The sequence below is a fragment of the Panicum virgatum genome, chromosome 8K (genome assembly GCF_016808335.1).
Source record: "Panicum virgatum strain AP13 chromosome 8K, P.virgatum_v5, whole genome shotgun sequence".
Classification (NCBI taxonomy): Eukaryota; Viridiplantae; Streptophyta; class Magnoliopsida; order Poales; family Poaceae; genus Panicum; species Panicum virgatum.
Window position 1 is genome coordinate 21989486 of NC_053143.1, and position 14820 is coordinate 22004305.

The 14820-nt window shown below is 47.1% G+C and overlaps 1 protein-coding gene across 1 annotated transcript; it reads left to right on the plus strand.

Moving 5' to 3' along the window:
- The first annotated feature begins 113 nt into the window (after window positions 1–113).
- On the plus strand, window positions 114–2100 carry LOC120644199 (receptor kinase-like protein Xa21). The gene is made up of 2 exons (XM_039920761.1): window positions 114–1857; window positions 1944–2100. Exons 1-2 carry the CDS (start codon window positions 492–494, stop codon window positions 2009–2011), a joined length of 1434 nt encoding a protein of 477 aa, XP_039776695.1. The 5' UTR covers window positions 114–491; the 3' UTR covers window positions 2012–2100.
- Window positions 2101–14820: the final 12720 nt, after the last annotated feature.

Genomic DNA, 14820 nt, shown 5'->3' on the forward strand with positions numbered 1-14820 from the left:
CCTAAGGCTCTCCATAGGCACCGGGTGGTAATTTTTACATTAGTACCAGGTGGTACCACCAACCGGTGCCTATGGATGAGTCTTAGGTACCGGTTGGTGTTACTAACCGGTACCTTAGGAGACTTAGGTATCGGTTGGTGTTACCAACCAGTACCTTAGGCTCATCCATGGATTATTTTAAAAGGAAAATATCTCTCTTCCCATCAGAAGTGATGTGTAGGTGAGATGGTAAGAAAGGTGCATGTGAAGTCAGAGATCTTGAGTTCGAATCCCAGCCAGACCTTTTTGACAAAAATATTTTGGTAAGAGAGTCTTAGGCACCGGTTCTTTTACCCGGTGCTGATGACCCTAGCCATTGGTACCACTTTCCGGGTACCGGTTGGAAAAACCGGTACCAAAGGCCCTCTTCAACCGATGCCAAAGGTCTCTTTTCTAGTAGTGTACTAAGCAATAATTTCTTTTCAGGGGCCATTCCGTCATCCTTCTCAAACATGTCTCAGTTAGAAGAGCTAGATCTAGACTTTAACCGTTTTGATGGACAGATACCCCAAGCCCTTGGAAACCTCCAAATGCTTAGATTTCTGAACATTCCCAATAACAATCTTCATGGCAGCATACCCAAGGAGCTCTTCAGAATTTCAACAATAGTGCAAATTATCTTATCATCCAACAACCTAGATGGAACACTCCATGATGACATTGGCAATGCAAAACAGCTTACATATTTGCATATTTCATCAAATAATATATCCGGAGAAATTCCTAGAACTTTGGGTAACTGTGAATCTTTGGAAGATATCAACCTCGACCATGATGCTTTCAGTGGAAACATCCCCGCGTCCCTAGGAGGTATAACTAGTCTACAAATTCTTAACTTGTCTCACAATAATCTTACTGGATCAATACCAACGTCACTTGCAAACCTGAAACTTCTTGAGCTGCTCGATTTGTCATTCAACCACCTCAATTGTGAGATCCCAACAAAAGGAATATTCAGTAATGTGACTGCCATGTGGATTGATGGAAATCCAGGGCTTTGTGGTGGGGCATTGGAGTTACACCTGCCTGCGTGTCCTGCCAAGCCTTTGTACTCAAGTAAGCAGCATCAATCTATTGTATGGAAAGTGATGGTCCCCTTAGCCACCCTTCTGTCACTTGCTATGGTCGTATCTGTAATTGTGCTCTGGAGAGGAAAACAGAAGAGAAAGTCTGTATCCTTGCCCACATTTGGGAGCACATTTCCCAAAGTTTCTTATAATGACCTGTACAGAGGAACTGAGGGATTCTCGGTACACAATTTAATTGGCAAAGGAAGATATTCTTCTGTATACCAAGGAAAACTATTTCAAGACAGAACCATGGTTGCTGTGAAAGTTTTCAGCCTCGAGACAAAAGGAACACAAAAGAGCTTTGTCGCAGAATGTAATGCCCTAAGAAATGTGAGGCACCGAAATCTAGTTCGTATCATAACGGCATGTTCAAGTACTGATTCAAAGGGAAATGATTTCAAAGCTTTAGTATCCGAGTTCATGCCAAGAGGTGACTTGCATGCCTTATTATACTCAACTCGAGATGACGGAGACATTTCAGCTTTCACCCGTATTACACTTGCTCAAAGGATATGCATTGTGGTGCATGTCGCAGATGCGTTAGAATACCTTCACCATAACAATCAAGGCGCTATTGTTCATTGTGATCTGAAGCCTAGCAACATTCTTTTGGATGAAAATATGATAGCTCATGTCGGGGACTTTGGTCTTGCAAGATTCAGAGTTGATCCGACAACTTCATCCTTCGCTGACGTGATCTCCGCTTCTTCAATTGCAATAAAAGGAACAGTTGGATATGTCCCCCCAGGTAAGAATGCTAATTATCATAATAATGTGTAGTATTTCAACTTACTTTTAAATTTGAAATCAACCGTTCTAGCTTATGATCTACAGAGTACGCAACCGGTGACAATGTTTCATGTGCTGGGGATGTGTACAGTTTCGGAATTGAGGAATGTTAAGTACTCTATTCTGCTTGTGATGAGTGAATTGTCAATCGTGCGGTGTGATCGTGCGCTTGGTCTTTGGATTGCAGGTACATGGGCATCAAGTGTCGACGGAGAGCTGCTGTGGAGATACTGTGGCCGATGGACCGTGCGGTGGACGGCGGTGAAGGGCAGCCGGGACCGGAGCTCGTGTCGGGCGGTAGCTGTGGCGTCCACTCCTGGATCGAGGGCGCAAGCGGCGACAGAAGGCGGGTTTCTTGGTTTGCACCACAAAACCAAGGAGGCGGACGGCGGTTGAAGATGCCAAGTCGTGGAGGCACGGGCGTCGGTCTCGGGACTGACGGAGGCGACGGGTGTCGACGGCGTCTAGGGCCTCGCTGCGGGCGAGGAGGTGACGGGCGTCAGGCGGCGTCTAGGGCCGTCAGAAGGACGAGGCGGGAACAGCGTCTAGGGCCACAGGGTGGAGGCGGGAATCTTCCCGCGCGTGAAGTTTTGGCGGTTTTCTCAAAACTGGCCACCTACCCGGGTTTCGCGGACCCCCCAAAACCGCGAACCGGATCTTCATTGACACGGCGGCATTGCGGAGAAGACTTCAACTCGAAGAAAGAACCTCGACCGTCGGATGAGTCCTTGTATCTTTTTTCGGTTTTGCCCCTACAGGCTTTCTAGTGTCTTTTTGAGTCTAGGGGTAGTTCAGTCTTTTAGTCTAGAGTTAGTGGGTTAAAAACTCCCTCACCCTCTCTCTTTCCCTTGGCTCTTTCCTGGCGCCAGAACAGAGCCGCCCCCTCTCAATCCCGTGCGCCCTCCTCTTCTCCTTTCTGTTCCTTCCTCTCCTCTCTAGGATTAGGACTTTAGGGATGGTTTGTTGAGGTTTTTGTACTACGATTGAACGGGAAAGGAGGCCCAATCCTCCTTATGCCCTCCGGGGTTTTGAATTCAATTCAATCTTGTACGATTTGTGCTTTGTTTTGGATGAATTCGATTTTCCTTCGACGAATCTTGAGCACGAGATGACGAGTGATTTTCTGATGATCGAGTGACTCTTTGTAGTGATTCTAATACATCTAAACTAGTGCTAATCCTCTTGGAATCACGAGTTCACTTGATTCAAAGTTCTTGACGTTCTAGAGAAAACCCCCATTTTTGCTCGGAATTCTTCGATTCCTCCCAAACCATGCAGTGATTCGTCGATTCCTTCCGTGGACATGTTCACAAGTCCTTTGTGATCATGCCTGCAAAATTTGAGCTCCTTTGGACTTGATTTGATCCTCCAATCATCGAAGTTTCCAAGGTCGCGGGCTGGAAAAACATTTCTGGACTCTGTCTTTCTTATCACCGGATGAACCGACGCTTTGAGGTTGTATGCGTCGGATCAACCGATGAGTAGGAACTTCGTCTGTTAGGGTTTTGGGGTTTGGATCGTTGCACCGGCGTATAGGATTTGTTGAACGTCGGATCAACCGGTGTTCATTAGTCCATTTTGAGGTCTCTCTGGACAACTGCACCGGTGTTCGTTTTGGATTTTGTCGGTATATCCGGTGCCTATCGTCGGCTGAATCGACGCTGTTTAAACCATAGCATCGGTTTAACCGGTGAGTGCTTCTCTGCTGCCAGCTCTGTAACGTCGGTTGAACCGGTGGAGTACTTCTTCACACGTCGGTTTAACCGGTGTTAGTATACCGTGCTGTTTTTAGTGCTTACTCCTTGCTCTTGATCCGATCTTCCCGCAGCTTGTTTTTAGAGTTTTTGCTTGGTGTCTAGCTCTGCTATAGCTACACTTTGCACACTCTAGAAGTGAGGGTTTGGGTGTTCACTTGGGACTTGACCAAATTGCTTCAGGTCGTGAAATTTTATTTGGCTCCCATTCACCCCCCTCTGGTCGCCCTTTCGGTCCCTCAATTGGTATCAGAGATTGGTTGAGGTTTTTAGTATCTTAACCGGTTCGAAAACCATTTGGCGACCATGGCGAGTCTTGGTAAGATCCCTGTGTTTGCCGGCGAGGACTATGCTTATTGGAAGGTGCGTATGCGAGCCTTCTTGCAAAGCATGGGAGCTGAGGTTTGGGAGATCACCAAGAACCAGGCTTACGAGGTGCTTGCCATTCGGATCTCTCCTCTTCAGGTGTCCGAGCACAAGGCTAACGCCAAGGCTATCAATGCCTTGTTCGCTGGCGTTTCTCGTGTGGAGTTCTCACACGTCCAGGGTTTTCAGGAAGCCCACAAAGTTTGGACGTGTCTTGAGAACTACCACGAAGGCACACCTCAGGTGAAGGCTAGACTGTTCGAGACTCACCGGTGTGAATATGAGAACTTCACATAGGGGCCGGGTGAGAGCATTGGCGACATGTTCAGTCGGTTCCAATTGATTGTGAACAAAGTCAATGCGAACAGATCTGCTGATGCCCTTGAGTACACAGAGCATGAGAAGGCCCTCAAGTTGCTCTACGCACTTGACCGCTCTGTGTGGGATCTCAAGGTGAACACGATCATCGAGTCTGCAGGCTACGAGACTCTGACCGTGAATGAGCTTTTCAGCAAGCTCAAGGCCACGGAGGTGGATAACCAGACACGAGCCAAGCTCAATGGTGCCCCTCCTTCTAAGAGCATCGCTCTTGTGACTGGCCCAAGTGGATCGAGCTCTAACGCTAACTCTGCTCTTGGCTTTTCTCTTGCCTCTTTGCCTTCTGTTACAGATGAGCAGCTAGAGATGCTGGGCGACGACGACTTGTGCCTCCTCATCAATAAGTTCCAGCGTGTCTATCACAACAGGCAGAGGAAGAAGAACCCCGGGTGCTACCACTTCATCGCCGATTACCCCAAGAAGTCCGGCGGTGGCCAGAACAACAACTTCGACTACTACTGCCACCGCGACCGAGACGAGGGAGGCTCCAACAAGGAGCGTCGGCGCCACAAGCACCGCAGTCATGACCAGGACAAGGGAGGACGCTTCGACAAGGAGTCGCTCAAGAAGCGCTTCCAGTACAAGGCCAAGAAGCGGGAGAAGGCCTTCCTAGCGCAGCTCAGCGACCTCGACAAGAGCTCTGACACCGACCGCTCTTCTTCACCGACCTCCGACGACGACGACAAGAAGAAGAAAAAGAAGCGAGACAAGGATGCCACCGGCTTCATCGGCCTTTGCTTGGCGGCCGGTCGACGCAAGAGCTTCTGTACCATGGCGGGTGAAGCCAATGGTGCTCGTGCGTCTTCGGGTGAACATCCTACACCGATGCACGTCGACTCTTCTCCTGGATCCGAGAGTGATTCAGAGGTAAACTCCAACATCAACCTGCTTGACACTGAGGTTAGGGAGTTGTACGCCGCTCTCGACAACCAGAAGAGGCTATTTAAGGAAGCAGCTAGAGAGCGTAGAAAGCTTAGGGCTGAGCTGGCTTGTGCTAGAGAGAAATCTAGTAAGGATGAGTGCGCTGGCTGCATATCTCACATGAATGATCTTGTTGCTCTCCGTGCCAAGCATGATAAGAACGTCGCGAACTTAGATGTTGCTAAGACTTCACTTGCCGACATGTCTCACGAGCTAGCCAAGGCCAAGCATGAGCTTGAACTGGTCAAGGACGCTCCCATCGTTAGTGATGTGCTTGAATGCGATGAGTGTCCCATTTTTAAGTCTGATCTAGCTTCTTTGCAGTCTAAGTTTGCCACTATTGTTTGTGAGCTAGAGGAGCTTAAATCTAGGCCTGTTCTGCTTGGTGCCTGTAAGCTTTGTCCCACGCTTAGGTCGGAGCTAGATGATAAGAACGCCTTGATTAAGTCTTTAGGGAAGACTATGGTCGGGGAGTCTAGCCCACCTATTGATTGTCATGTTTGCCCTGGTTTGATTTCTAATTTAGATAACCTTGCAGTAGAGAAAGCCAACTTGGAGAATGAGAATACCTATCTTAGGGCGATTTTGAGTTGGGTTTCTAGCAGTGAGCCGCAGTTGGGCATGATGATCAAGTAGTTTAAGCGTGGTGATGGTTTTGGGGTCGGTTACACATACACGAAGTCTGACTTTGACAAGCTGTATGATAAGATCGGCAAGGCTGCTAGAGCTCCAAGTGCTCTAAACATTGCTAGCACGAGCACGCAGCCTTCGCTTGTTGACCCCGTGGATGGTGTGCTGAAAGAACCACAAAAAGCACCTCCACAGAAGCAGGTTTGGGTTCCAAAGCCCAATGAGCTGAGGAATCCCCTCGATACGCTCCCTGCTGCCACAGCCCAGATTGCCCAGAAGAAGGGGGCTGCTCTTCCCCGTCCGCAGGCAAGGCCTCCACCTCCCAAGAGAGAGGTGAGGTATCACTGCGAGTACTGTGACAGAGAGGGTCACCTGGAGGAGTTTTGCTTCAGGAAGAAGCGGGTTGTGAGGCGTGAGCAGGAGAGACGCAACCCGGACATGTACTCTGCTCGGGTGCTTGGTCCTCCTCGGTGTGGCGGTAGGCAAGATGCTAGGGCGCGCCGTGTAGGTGGAGGACAGGGAGATGGTGGTGGTTACCGTGCTCCAGCGGGTTGTCATTTTGCCGGTCGTGCTCCTGGTCGTCCTCAATACGGCTATGGACCACGGGACCGAGGCTTTGGAGGAGGTTACGATGCACCACGCTTTCCTCGCGGTGGTGGTCATCAGTCTTGCGGTAGACGGGATAGGGGATACGTTTTTCCTGAGTTTGCTAACCCTTCTATAGAGCAAATGGCTCGACACTAGTTTGCTTCACACTTTGCTAACCCCAGTGTTGAGACATTTGCTCACCCTTTGTCTCACTACTAATGTGCAGGTTGGAGGCTTGGAGAACAGGTGGATTATGGACTCCGGTTGTTCGCGCCATATGACCGGGAATGACAAATGGTTCTCCAGCCTCACCCCAATGCGCCACAAAGAATACATCATATTTGGGGATAATGGTAAGGGCAAGGTACGTGGTGTTGGCGCTGTTAGAGTTTCTGATCGCTTCACCCTGAGAGAGGTTGCTTTGGTTTCGAATCTTGACTTTAATTTGCTCTCTGTTTCGCAACTTCTTGATGAGGGGTTTGAAGTTAGCTTCAAGGAGGGTTGTTCTCGAGTTTTGGATTCTAGAGGAGACCTGGTTTGCCGGATCGTTCCTCGTGACCGAGTTTTCTTGGTCGATTTCTCTGGAACTCCTTTTGGCCCTTCTTGTTGCTTGTTGGCTGGTCCTTCTTCTGATCTGTGGAAGTGGCATAGGAGACTTGGACATTTGAGCTTCGACTTGTTGTCTAGACTTAGCTCACTTGGCCTAATCCGAGGATTGCCCAAATTGAAGTTTGAAAAAGACCTTGTTTGCCATCCGTGTCGCCACGGGAAGATGATTGCTACTTCTCATCCACCTATTAATCAGGTGATGACCACTCACCCTGGAGAGTTGCTACACATGGACACAGTTGGTCCATTTAGGGTGATGTCAGTTGGTGGGAAGTGGTATGTTCTTGTGATCGTGGACGATTTTTCTCGCTATTCTTGGGTCTTTTTCATGAGAACCAAGGATGAGGCTTTCGAGTTTGTTCGAGACTTGATCTTGAGGTTGAAAAACGAGCTACCCCGGGCCATGAGAGCAATTCGCAATGATAATGGCACAGAATTCAAAAACGCTCATTTTGACATCTTTTGCAGTGATCAAGGTCTTGAACACTAGTACTCTTCTCCCTACACTCCACAGAAGAATGGAGTTGTAGAACGGAAGAATCGGACGCTGGTTGAGATGGCGAGGACGATGCTCGATGAGCATAGGACTCCTCAAAAATACTGGACTGAGGCGGTTAATACCGCTTGTTATGTGTCCAATCGTATTTTCTTACGTGCTTTTATGCACAAGACTTCTTATGAGTTGCGATTTGGACGCCAGCCCCATGTTGACCATCTCAGAGTTTTCGGTTGCCGGTGTTTTGTGCTGAAAGAAGGAAATCTTGATAAGTTTGAGTCTCACTCGTCTGACGGAATTTTTCTCGGTTATGCATCTCATTCCAGAGCATACCGTGTGTTGCTTATTGATTCTAACATCGTCAGAGAGACTTGTGAAGTCACTTTCGACGAGACCGCACCGTACAATGCTTCTGTCTTTGAAGTTGCAGGAGAAGATGAGCTCGGCACCTCCATCTTTGAAGATGAGGAGGAAGAAGCTTCGGAGGGTGATGCTGAGGCTACCACGCGTGCTGTGGACCCAGTCACCTCCGCCACGAGCTCAGACGATGATGACGGCCCCGATCCTACTACGTCTACTTCCCGGGGGCCAGTCGAGCAGGTAACTCAGCCTTCACCAGCTGCACCTGAGGAGGCACCAGCTTTGGTTGAGGAGGAGGCGACTTCGACAAGGGAAGCACCGCGACACATTCAGTGTCGTCATCCACCTTAACAGATGCTAGGTGACCTCAATGAGCAAGTCACAAGGTCCAAGGTAACAAGTATCGCTGGCTTTGCTCATTTAGCGTTTATTGCCTCTTTTGAGCCCAAAGATATTGGACACGCTCTTTCTGATTCTAATTGGGTCAATGTCATGCATGAGGAACTCGAAAATTTTGAAAGAAACCAAGTTTGGGTTTTAGTCGAGCCTCCACCTACTTGTAATCCCATCGGAACGAAGTGGGTTTTCAAAAACAAGTAGGGTGAGGATGAGTTGGTTATTCAAAACAAGGCTCGTCTTGTTGTCCAGGGGTTTTGCCAAAAAGAAGGGATTGATTTTGAGGAAACTTTTGCCCCTGTTGCTCGTTTGGAAGTGATTCGGATTTTTCTTGCATTTGCCGCTTCTAAGGGTTTTAAAGTTTTCCAAATGGACGTTAAATCTGCCTTCTTAAATGGTTTTATCGAAGAAGAGGTTTATGTGAAACAACCCCCTGGTTTCGAAAATCCCAAGTTTCCAAACCGTGTTTATAAACTTCAGAAAGCACTTTATGGTTTGTAACAGGCACCTAGAGCTTGGTATGATAGACTGAAAACATTTTTGCTGGCACAGGGTTTTAAAATGGGATGTGTGGATAAAACTTTGTTCCTCATGCGGTCTGGCACTGATTTTCTATTAGTTCAGATATACGTGGATGATATTATCTTTGGTGGCTCTTCTCACGGTCTTGTCTCCAAGTTTTCTGAGCAGATGTCCAGGGAGTTCGAGATGAGTATGATGGGTGAGCTGCAGTTCTTCCTCGGGCTGCAGATCAAGCAAACTCCTCAAGGCACATTCGTCCATCAAGCCAAGTACACCAGGGACTTGCTGCGGAAGTTCGACATGAGTGACTTGTCACCTCAGCCGACTCCGATCAGCACTTCGCCGGCGCTTGATGAGGACTTGTATGGTGAGGCGGTGGACCAGAAGGAGTACAAGAGCATGATCGGCTCTCTCCTGTACCTGACGGCGACGTGGCCGGACATTCAGTTCGGCGTCGGCCTTTGTGCGCGGTACCAGGCTTCTCCGCGCACCTCCCACAGGCAGGTGGTAAAACGCATCTTCAGGTATCTGAAATTCACACCTGAGTTTGGTCTCTGGTTTTGGTTGGCTTTTCTGATGCCGATTTCGGTGGGTGTCGGTTGGATCGCAAGTCGACATCCGGCACTTGTCAATTTCTCTTTACATCTTTGTTGTCTTGGTCCTCTCGCAAGCAGGCTAGCGTAGCGCTTTCTTCGACAGAAGCTGAGTTTGTTGCCGCTGCTAGTTGTTGCTCGCAGATCCTTTGGATGAAACAGACCTTGCAGGATTATGGATTGAGTTTTGGTAGGGTTCCCATCTTTGTAGACAACATGTCCGCCATTAGCATTGCAAAGAACCATGTCCTACACTCTAGAACCAAACACATAGATATCCGGTTCCACTTCCTGCAAGACAATCATGAGAGAGGCCACATAGACTTGATCAATGTCCCTTCAGAGAGGCAGACCGCAGATATCCTAACCAAACCTTTTGAGCAGGACACCTTTGCTCGCTTGCGAGGGGAGCTAGGGGTTTGTTACCCCTTTTGATCGCTGACTTTTCTTTGGTTAGCTTTGTAGGGTTTATTTGTTCTTCTCTTCGTTTTCTAGGTTTGGTAGTTGTATTGTGCATATGCATTGTACATTTCTGTATTGTGCATTGCCTCACTTGCACTAGTATTCTTGTATACATTGCTATGATCTCCTAGTGCCTGCTAGTGTGAGTTTATAAACGTGATCATGAATAGCTTGCTCCACTGTGTATATGACATCATCTGAATTAAGCTATTTTGATTTGAAAATTTAAAAACTTGGTCACCCTGTCTTGGCTACTAACATGTTAGGGCGTGTTGATATGCTTTGCTATCTCATTCATGCTAGTGTAGCCTTTCGTTCAGAAATACATACTTGATATGATCTAAAATTGATAAATTTGCGGGGATTGTGCTTGAAATGGAATGGAAAGATCCAGGTGGAATTGCTTGTCGCACTGATCGAGCTTTCGGGACGGCTCACTTTGCACTTGTGAGAACCCGGACAAGGCTGTGCATGACTGAAATGAGTGCTTTAAGTTTTTGATTGCTTTTGGCATAGGCTTGGTCTCGTTGCTAAGTAAAGCATGACAAGCTTTCAACCCCTGGCATGAAATTGCTTGATATAATGAGATTGCAAAATCAATGTTTACAACATGCTTTGGATGTTTTTGGCTCACCCGTATGAGTTTGATTAGCACTGTCTTTCATTCCCTACTTGCTAGTGCTAGATCAAGGGTGAAGCTTTTATTTCTCCTAAACTGGAACTTGCCTAGCTCGAGACTGATTTGATATACCCTGTTGAGCTAGATGCAGGTCTTGTTTATGGATGCACACGTGCTTGTGACTAGTTGTTGCTCATATCATTGTATCCCTGAATGCTTTCACTTACACCTCCTGCATTGCATTCATTGCATAGCATATGTTCAGGGGGAGTCTCAGTTTCAGGGAGAGCTTTAGGTTTGTTTAGCCTTGATGTGTGCATGTGCCAACAAGGGGGAGAAGTTAGTGATCGAACAAGAGGGAAATTGTTTGATTTTTCAAAAACCTGTTGCGCACAGGGCTTTGAGAGTGCATACATGTGGTGAGAGTTGCACGTGTGAGGGGGAAATGCATTTCAGTGGGAGTTTCTGCTTTGTTTAGCTCCTGGTTTCCCTTCGTTTCTGGCATGACTGTGTCCAGCCCTACCTCTGTCTTTGAGGAGTCATGCTTGTGTTTGATTGATTGCGTCGAGCCGTTGCCCTTGTCTGAGGGAATCGATCTTTGCTTAGTCAAGTGACTTGTTCTTGCTTCTTTCGAGCTTTTGTCACTTGGTTAAGTTCTCTTTTGCTTCTTTGTTCTTCACTGTTTTTGTTTCAATCTTGGTTCGTTTGTGGGTGTTGACAATACACTCATCAAGGGGGAGATTGAGGAATGTTGAGTACTCTATCCTGCTTGTGATGAGTGAATTGTCAACCGTGTGGTGTGATCGTGTGCTTGGTCTTTGGATTGCAGGTACATGGGCGTCAAGTGTCGACGGAGAGCTGCCGTGGAGATGCTGTGGCCGATGGACCGTGTGGTGGACGGCGGTGAAGGGTAGCCGGGACTGGAGCTCGTGCCGGGCGATAGCTGTGGCATCCACTCCTGGATCGAGGGCGCAAGCGGCGACGGAAGGCGGGTTTCTTGGTTTGCGCCACAAAACCAAGGAGGCGGACGGCGGTTGAAGACGCCAAGTCGTGGAGGCACGGGCGTCGGTCTCAGGACTGACGGAGGCGACGGGCATCGACGGCGTCTAGGGCCTCGCTGCAGGCGAGGAGGTGACGGGCGTCGGGCGGCGTCTAGGGCCGTCAGAAGGCCGAGGCGGGAACGGCGTGGAGGCGGGAATCTTCCCGCGCGTGAAGTTTTGGCGGTTTTCTCAAAACCGGCCACCTACCCGGGTTTCGCGGACCCCCCAAAACCGCGAACCGGATCTTCATCGACACGGCGGCATTGCAAAGAAGACTTCAACTCGAAGAAAGAACCTCGACCGTCGGATGGGTCCTTGTATCTTTTTCCGGTTTTGCCCCTACGGGCTTTCTAGTGTCTTTTTGAGTCTAGGGGTAGTTTAGTCTTTTAGTCTAGAGTTAGTGGGTTAAAAACTCCCTCACCCTCTCTCTTTCCCTTGGCTCTTTCCCGGCGCCAGAACAGAGCCGCCCCCTCTCAATCCCGTGCGCCCGCCTCTTCTCCTTTCTGTTCCTTCCTCTCCTCTCTAGGATTAGGACTTTAGGGATGGTTTGTTGAGGTTTTTGTACTAAGATTGAACGGGGAAAGGAGGCCCAATCCTCCTTGTGCCCTCCGGGGTTTTGAATTCAATTCAATCTTGTACGATTTGTGCTTTGTTTTGGATGAATTCGATTTTCCTTCGGCGAATCTTGAGCATGAGATGACGAGTGATTTTCTAATGATCGAGTGACTCTTTGTAGTGATTCTAATACTTCTAACCTAGTGCTAATCCTCCTGGTATCACGAGTTCACTTGAATCAAAGTTCTTGACGTTTTAGAGAAAACCCCCATTTTTGCTCCGAATTCTTTGATTCCTCCCAAACCATGGAGTGATTCATCGATTCCTTCTGTGGACATGTTCACAAGTCCTTTGTGATCATGCCTGCAAAATTTGAGCTCCTTTGGACTTGATTTGATCCTCCAATCATCGAAGTTTCCAAGGTCGCGGGCTAGAAAAACGTTTCTGGACTCTGTCTTTCTTATCACCGGATGAACCGACGCTTTGAAGTTGTATGCGTCGGATCAACCGGTGAGTACGAACTTCGTCTGTTAGGGTTTTGGGGTTTGGATCGTTGCACCGGCGTATAGGATTTGTTGAACGTCGGATCAACCGGTGTTCATTAGTCCATTTTGAGGTCTCTCTGGACAACTGCACCGGTGTTCGTTTTGGATTTTGTCGGTTTATCCGGTGCCTATCGTTGGTTGAACCGACACTGTTTAAACCGTAGCGTCGGTTTAACCGGTGAGTGCTTCTTCTCTGCTGCCGGCTCTGTAACGTCGGTTGAACCGGTGGAGTACTTCTTCACACGTCGGTTTAACCGGTGTTAGTATACCGTGCTGTTTTTAGTGCTTACTTGCACTTGATCCGATCTTCCCGCATCTTGTTTTTAGAGTTTTTGCTTGGTGTCTAGCTCTGCTATAGCTACACTTTGCACACTCTAGAAGTGAGGGTTTGGGTGTTCACTTGGGACTTGACCAAATTGCTTCAGGTTGTGAAATTTTATTTGGCTCCCATTCACCCCCCTCTGGTCGCCCTTTCGGTCCCTGAGGAATTGTTTTACTAGAGATATTTTTGCCGAAGAGGCCAACCGACCATATGTTCAAGGATGGTCTGAACATTTCAAAATTCGTGGAGATCAATTTCCCTACAGGATTTTACAGATTGTAGACCCTCAGCTGCTAGTAGAGGAGCCCGATTTATCGCAAGAAATTTCTGTGCCCATGAAGGAGAAAAGTCAAGACTGCATACTATCGGTGCTAAAAATTGGACTATACTGCGCTAATCCATCTCCAAATGAGCGTATGGAAATGCAGGAAGTCGCTGCAAGGTTGCACAGAATAAAAGAGTCATATCTTAGCGAAAACTGAGGTAACACTATCTAATTCACCGACACTTCGATATGATCAGCAGTAATTTACACAAGAATATCACATGAAAGAAAAACCTGAGATTGATGCCTAGTTTCGCGGCAAAAAACAGAGACTGATGCCTTGCCTTATTCCAATGCAGAGTAAAGCTTCACTACGTGAACATGAAGCCTGTGCTCTGTGGGAGAGGATTTTGTGTACCTATGGACATATGCCCATCTGGGAGATAGTTATTTTTCTTTTTGTTTATTAGGTATTGGAATAAGTCTATTTCCCCTTGACCTGTTGAGGTCCATCTGCTTAACCTCCTCACCTATAACTATGCACATCCTCGAGCTTATCCCTGCCACATACTGTTAATACACAAAGGTAATCAACCATCTCGCAAGGTGCACACCATATAACTATAAAAGAAAAGTTTAAATTACTTTCCACAACTATAGCTAAAGTTCGGATAACATCCTAAACTATTGTTACTATGCTTTTTGTTCAAATTACCCTATAATACAATTTGTCTTTTTTATTTCTCCATGCATAGGTGGATTTTTAAATTACAATTTTACAAGATGATCATACATAACATAAAACATGTTAGAAAAAATACATCAAAATTTTTATCATTATTTTAATAGGTTAGGATATTTGATAATAAATTAGTTATTGGAGTTCAAAATTATATAAAAATAATGATGAAAAAATTATGATAATTTTTTTTAATATGCACTGTGATGTCCACTACTACCCTACACAATTTGAAATTAAATTTAAATTTTGTATCGAGAAATAAAAAGGTTAAATTATTATAGGGCAAAATGAACTAAATGACATAGTTTAGAAAGTAAATTATTATAATTTAGGAGATTATTCAGACTTTATCTATACTTGAATGGAGTAAATTGAACTTTTTCCAACTATAAACGCAGGAATGCAAGAATCACGAGATTAGTTTAAACGTATTGAGATCGCTGGCAAGGCATTCATTAACATACTTCTATAATAATAGAGATAAAAAACATAAGTCTCTATCTCTACTACTAAAATGAATGATTGGGAGAAAAAAAATTGGTGTGACCCTACCCCTCTCCCGTGGTGGCTCTGCCGTCGTGCGATTAAAGCCGTCCGTGAAATCGCCCGAGCCCAACGCACTTGATTTTCACCGTAGATTGTGTTTGACGCCCGGCGCCGGCGAGGATCGTGGCTTTGTCATGCCGTCCTGCGTTTCAGGCCGTGCGCAGTGGATCAGGGGCCGTCGATTAGTATTCGCCGCATCCCTTTTCTCGCGTA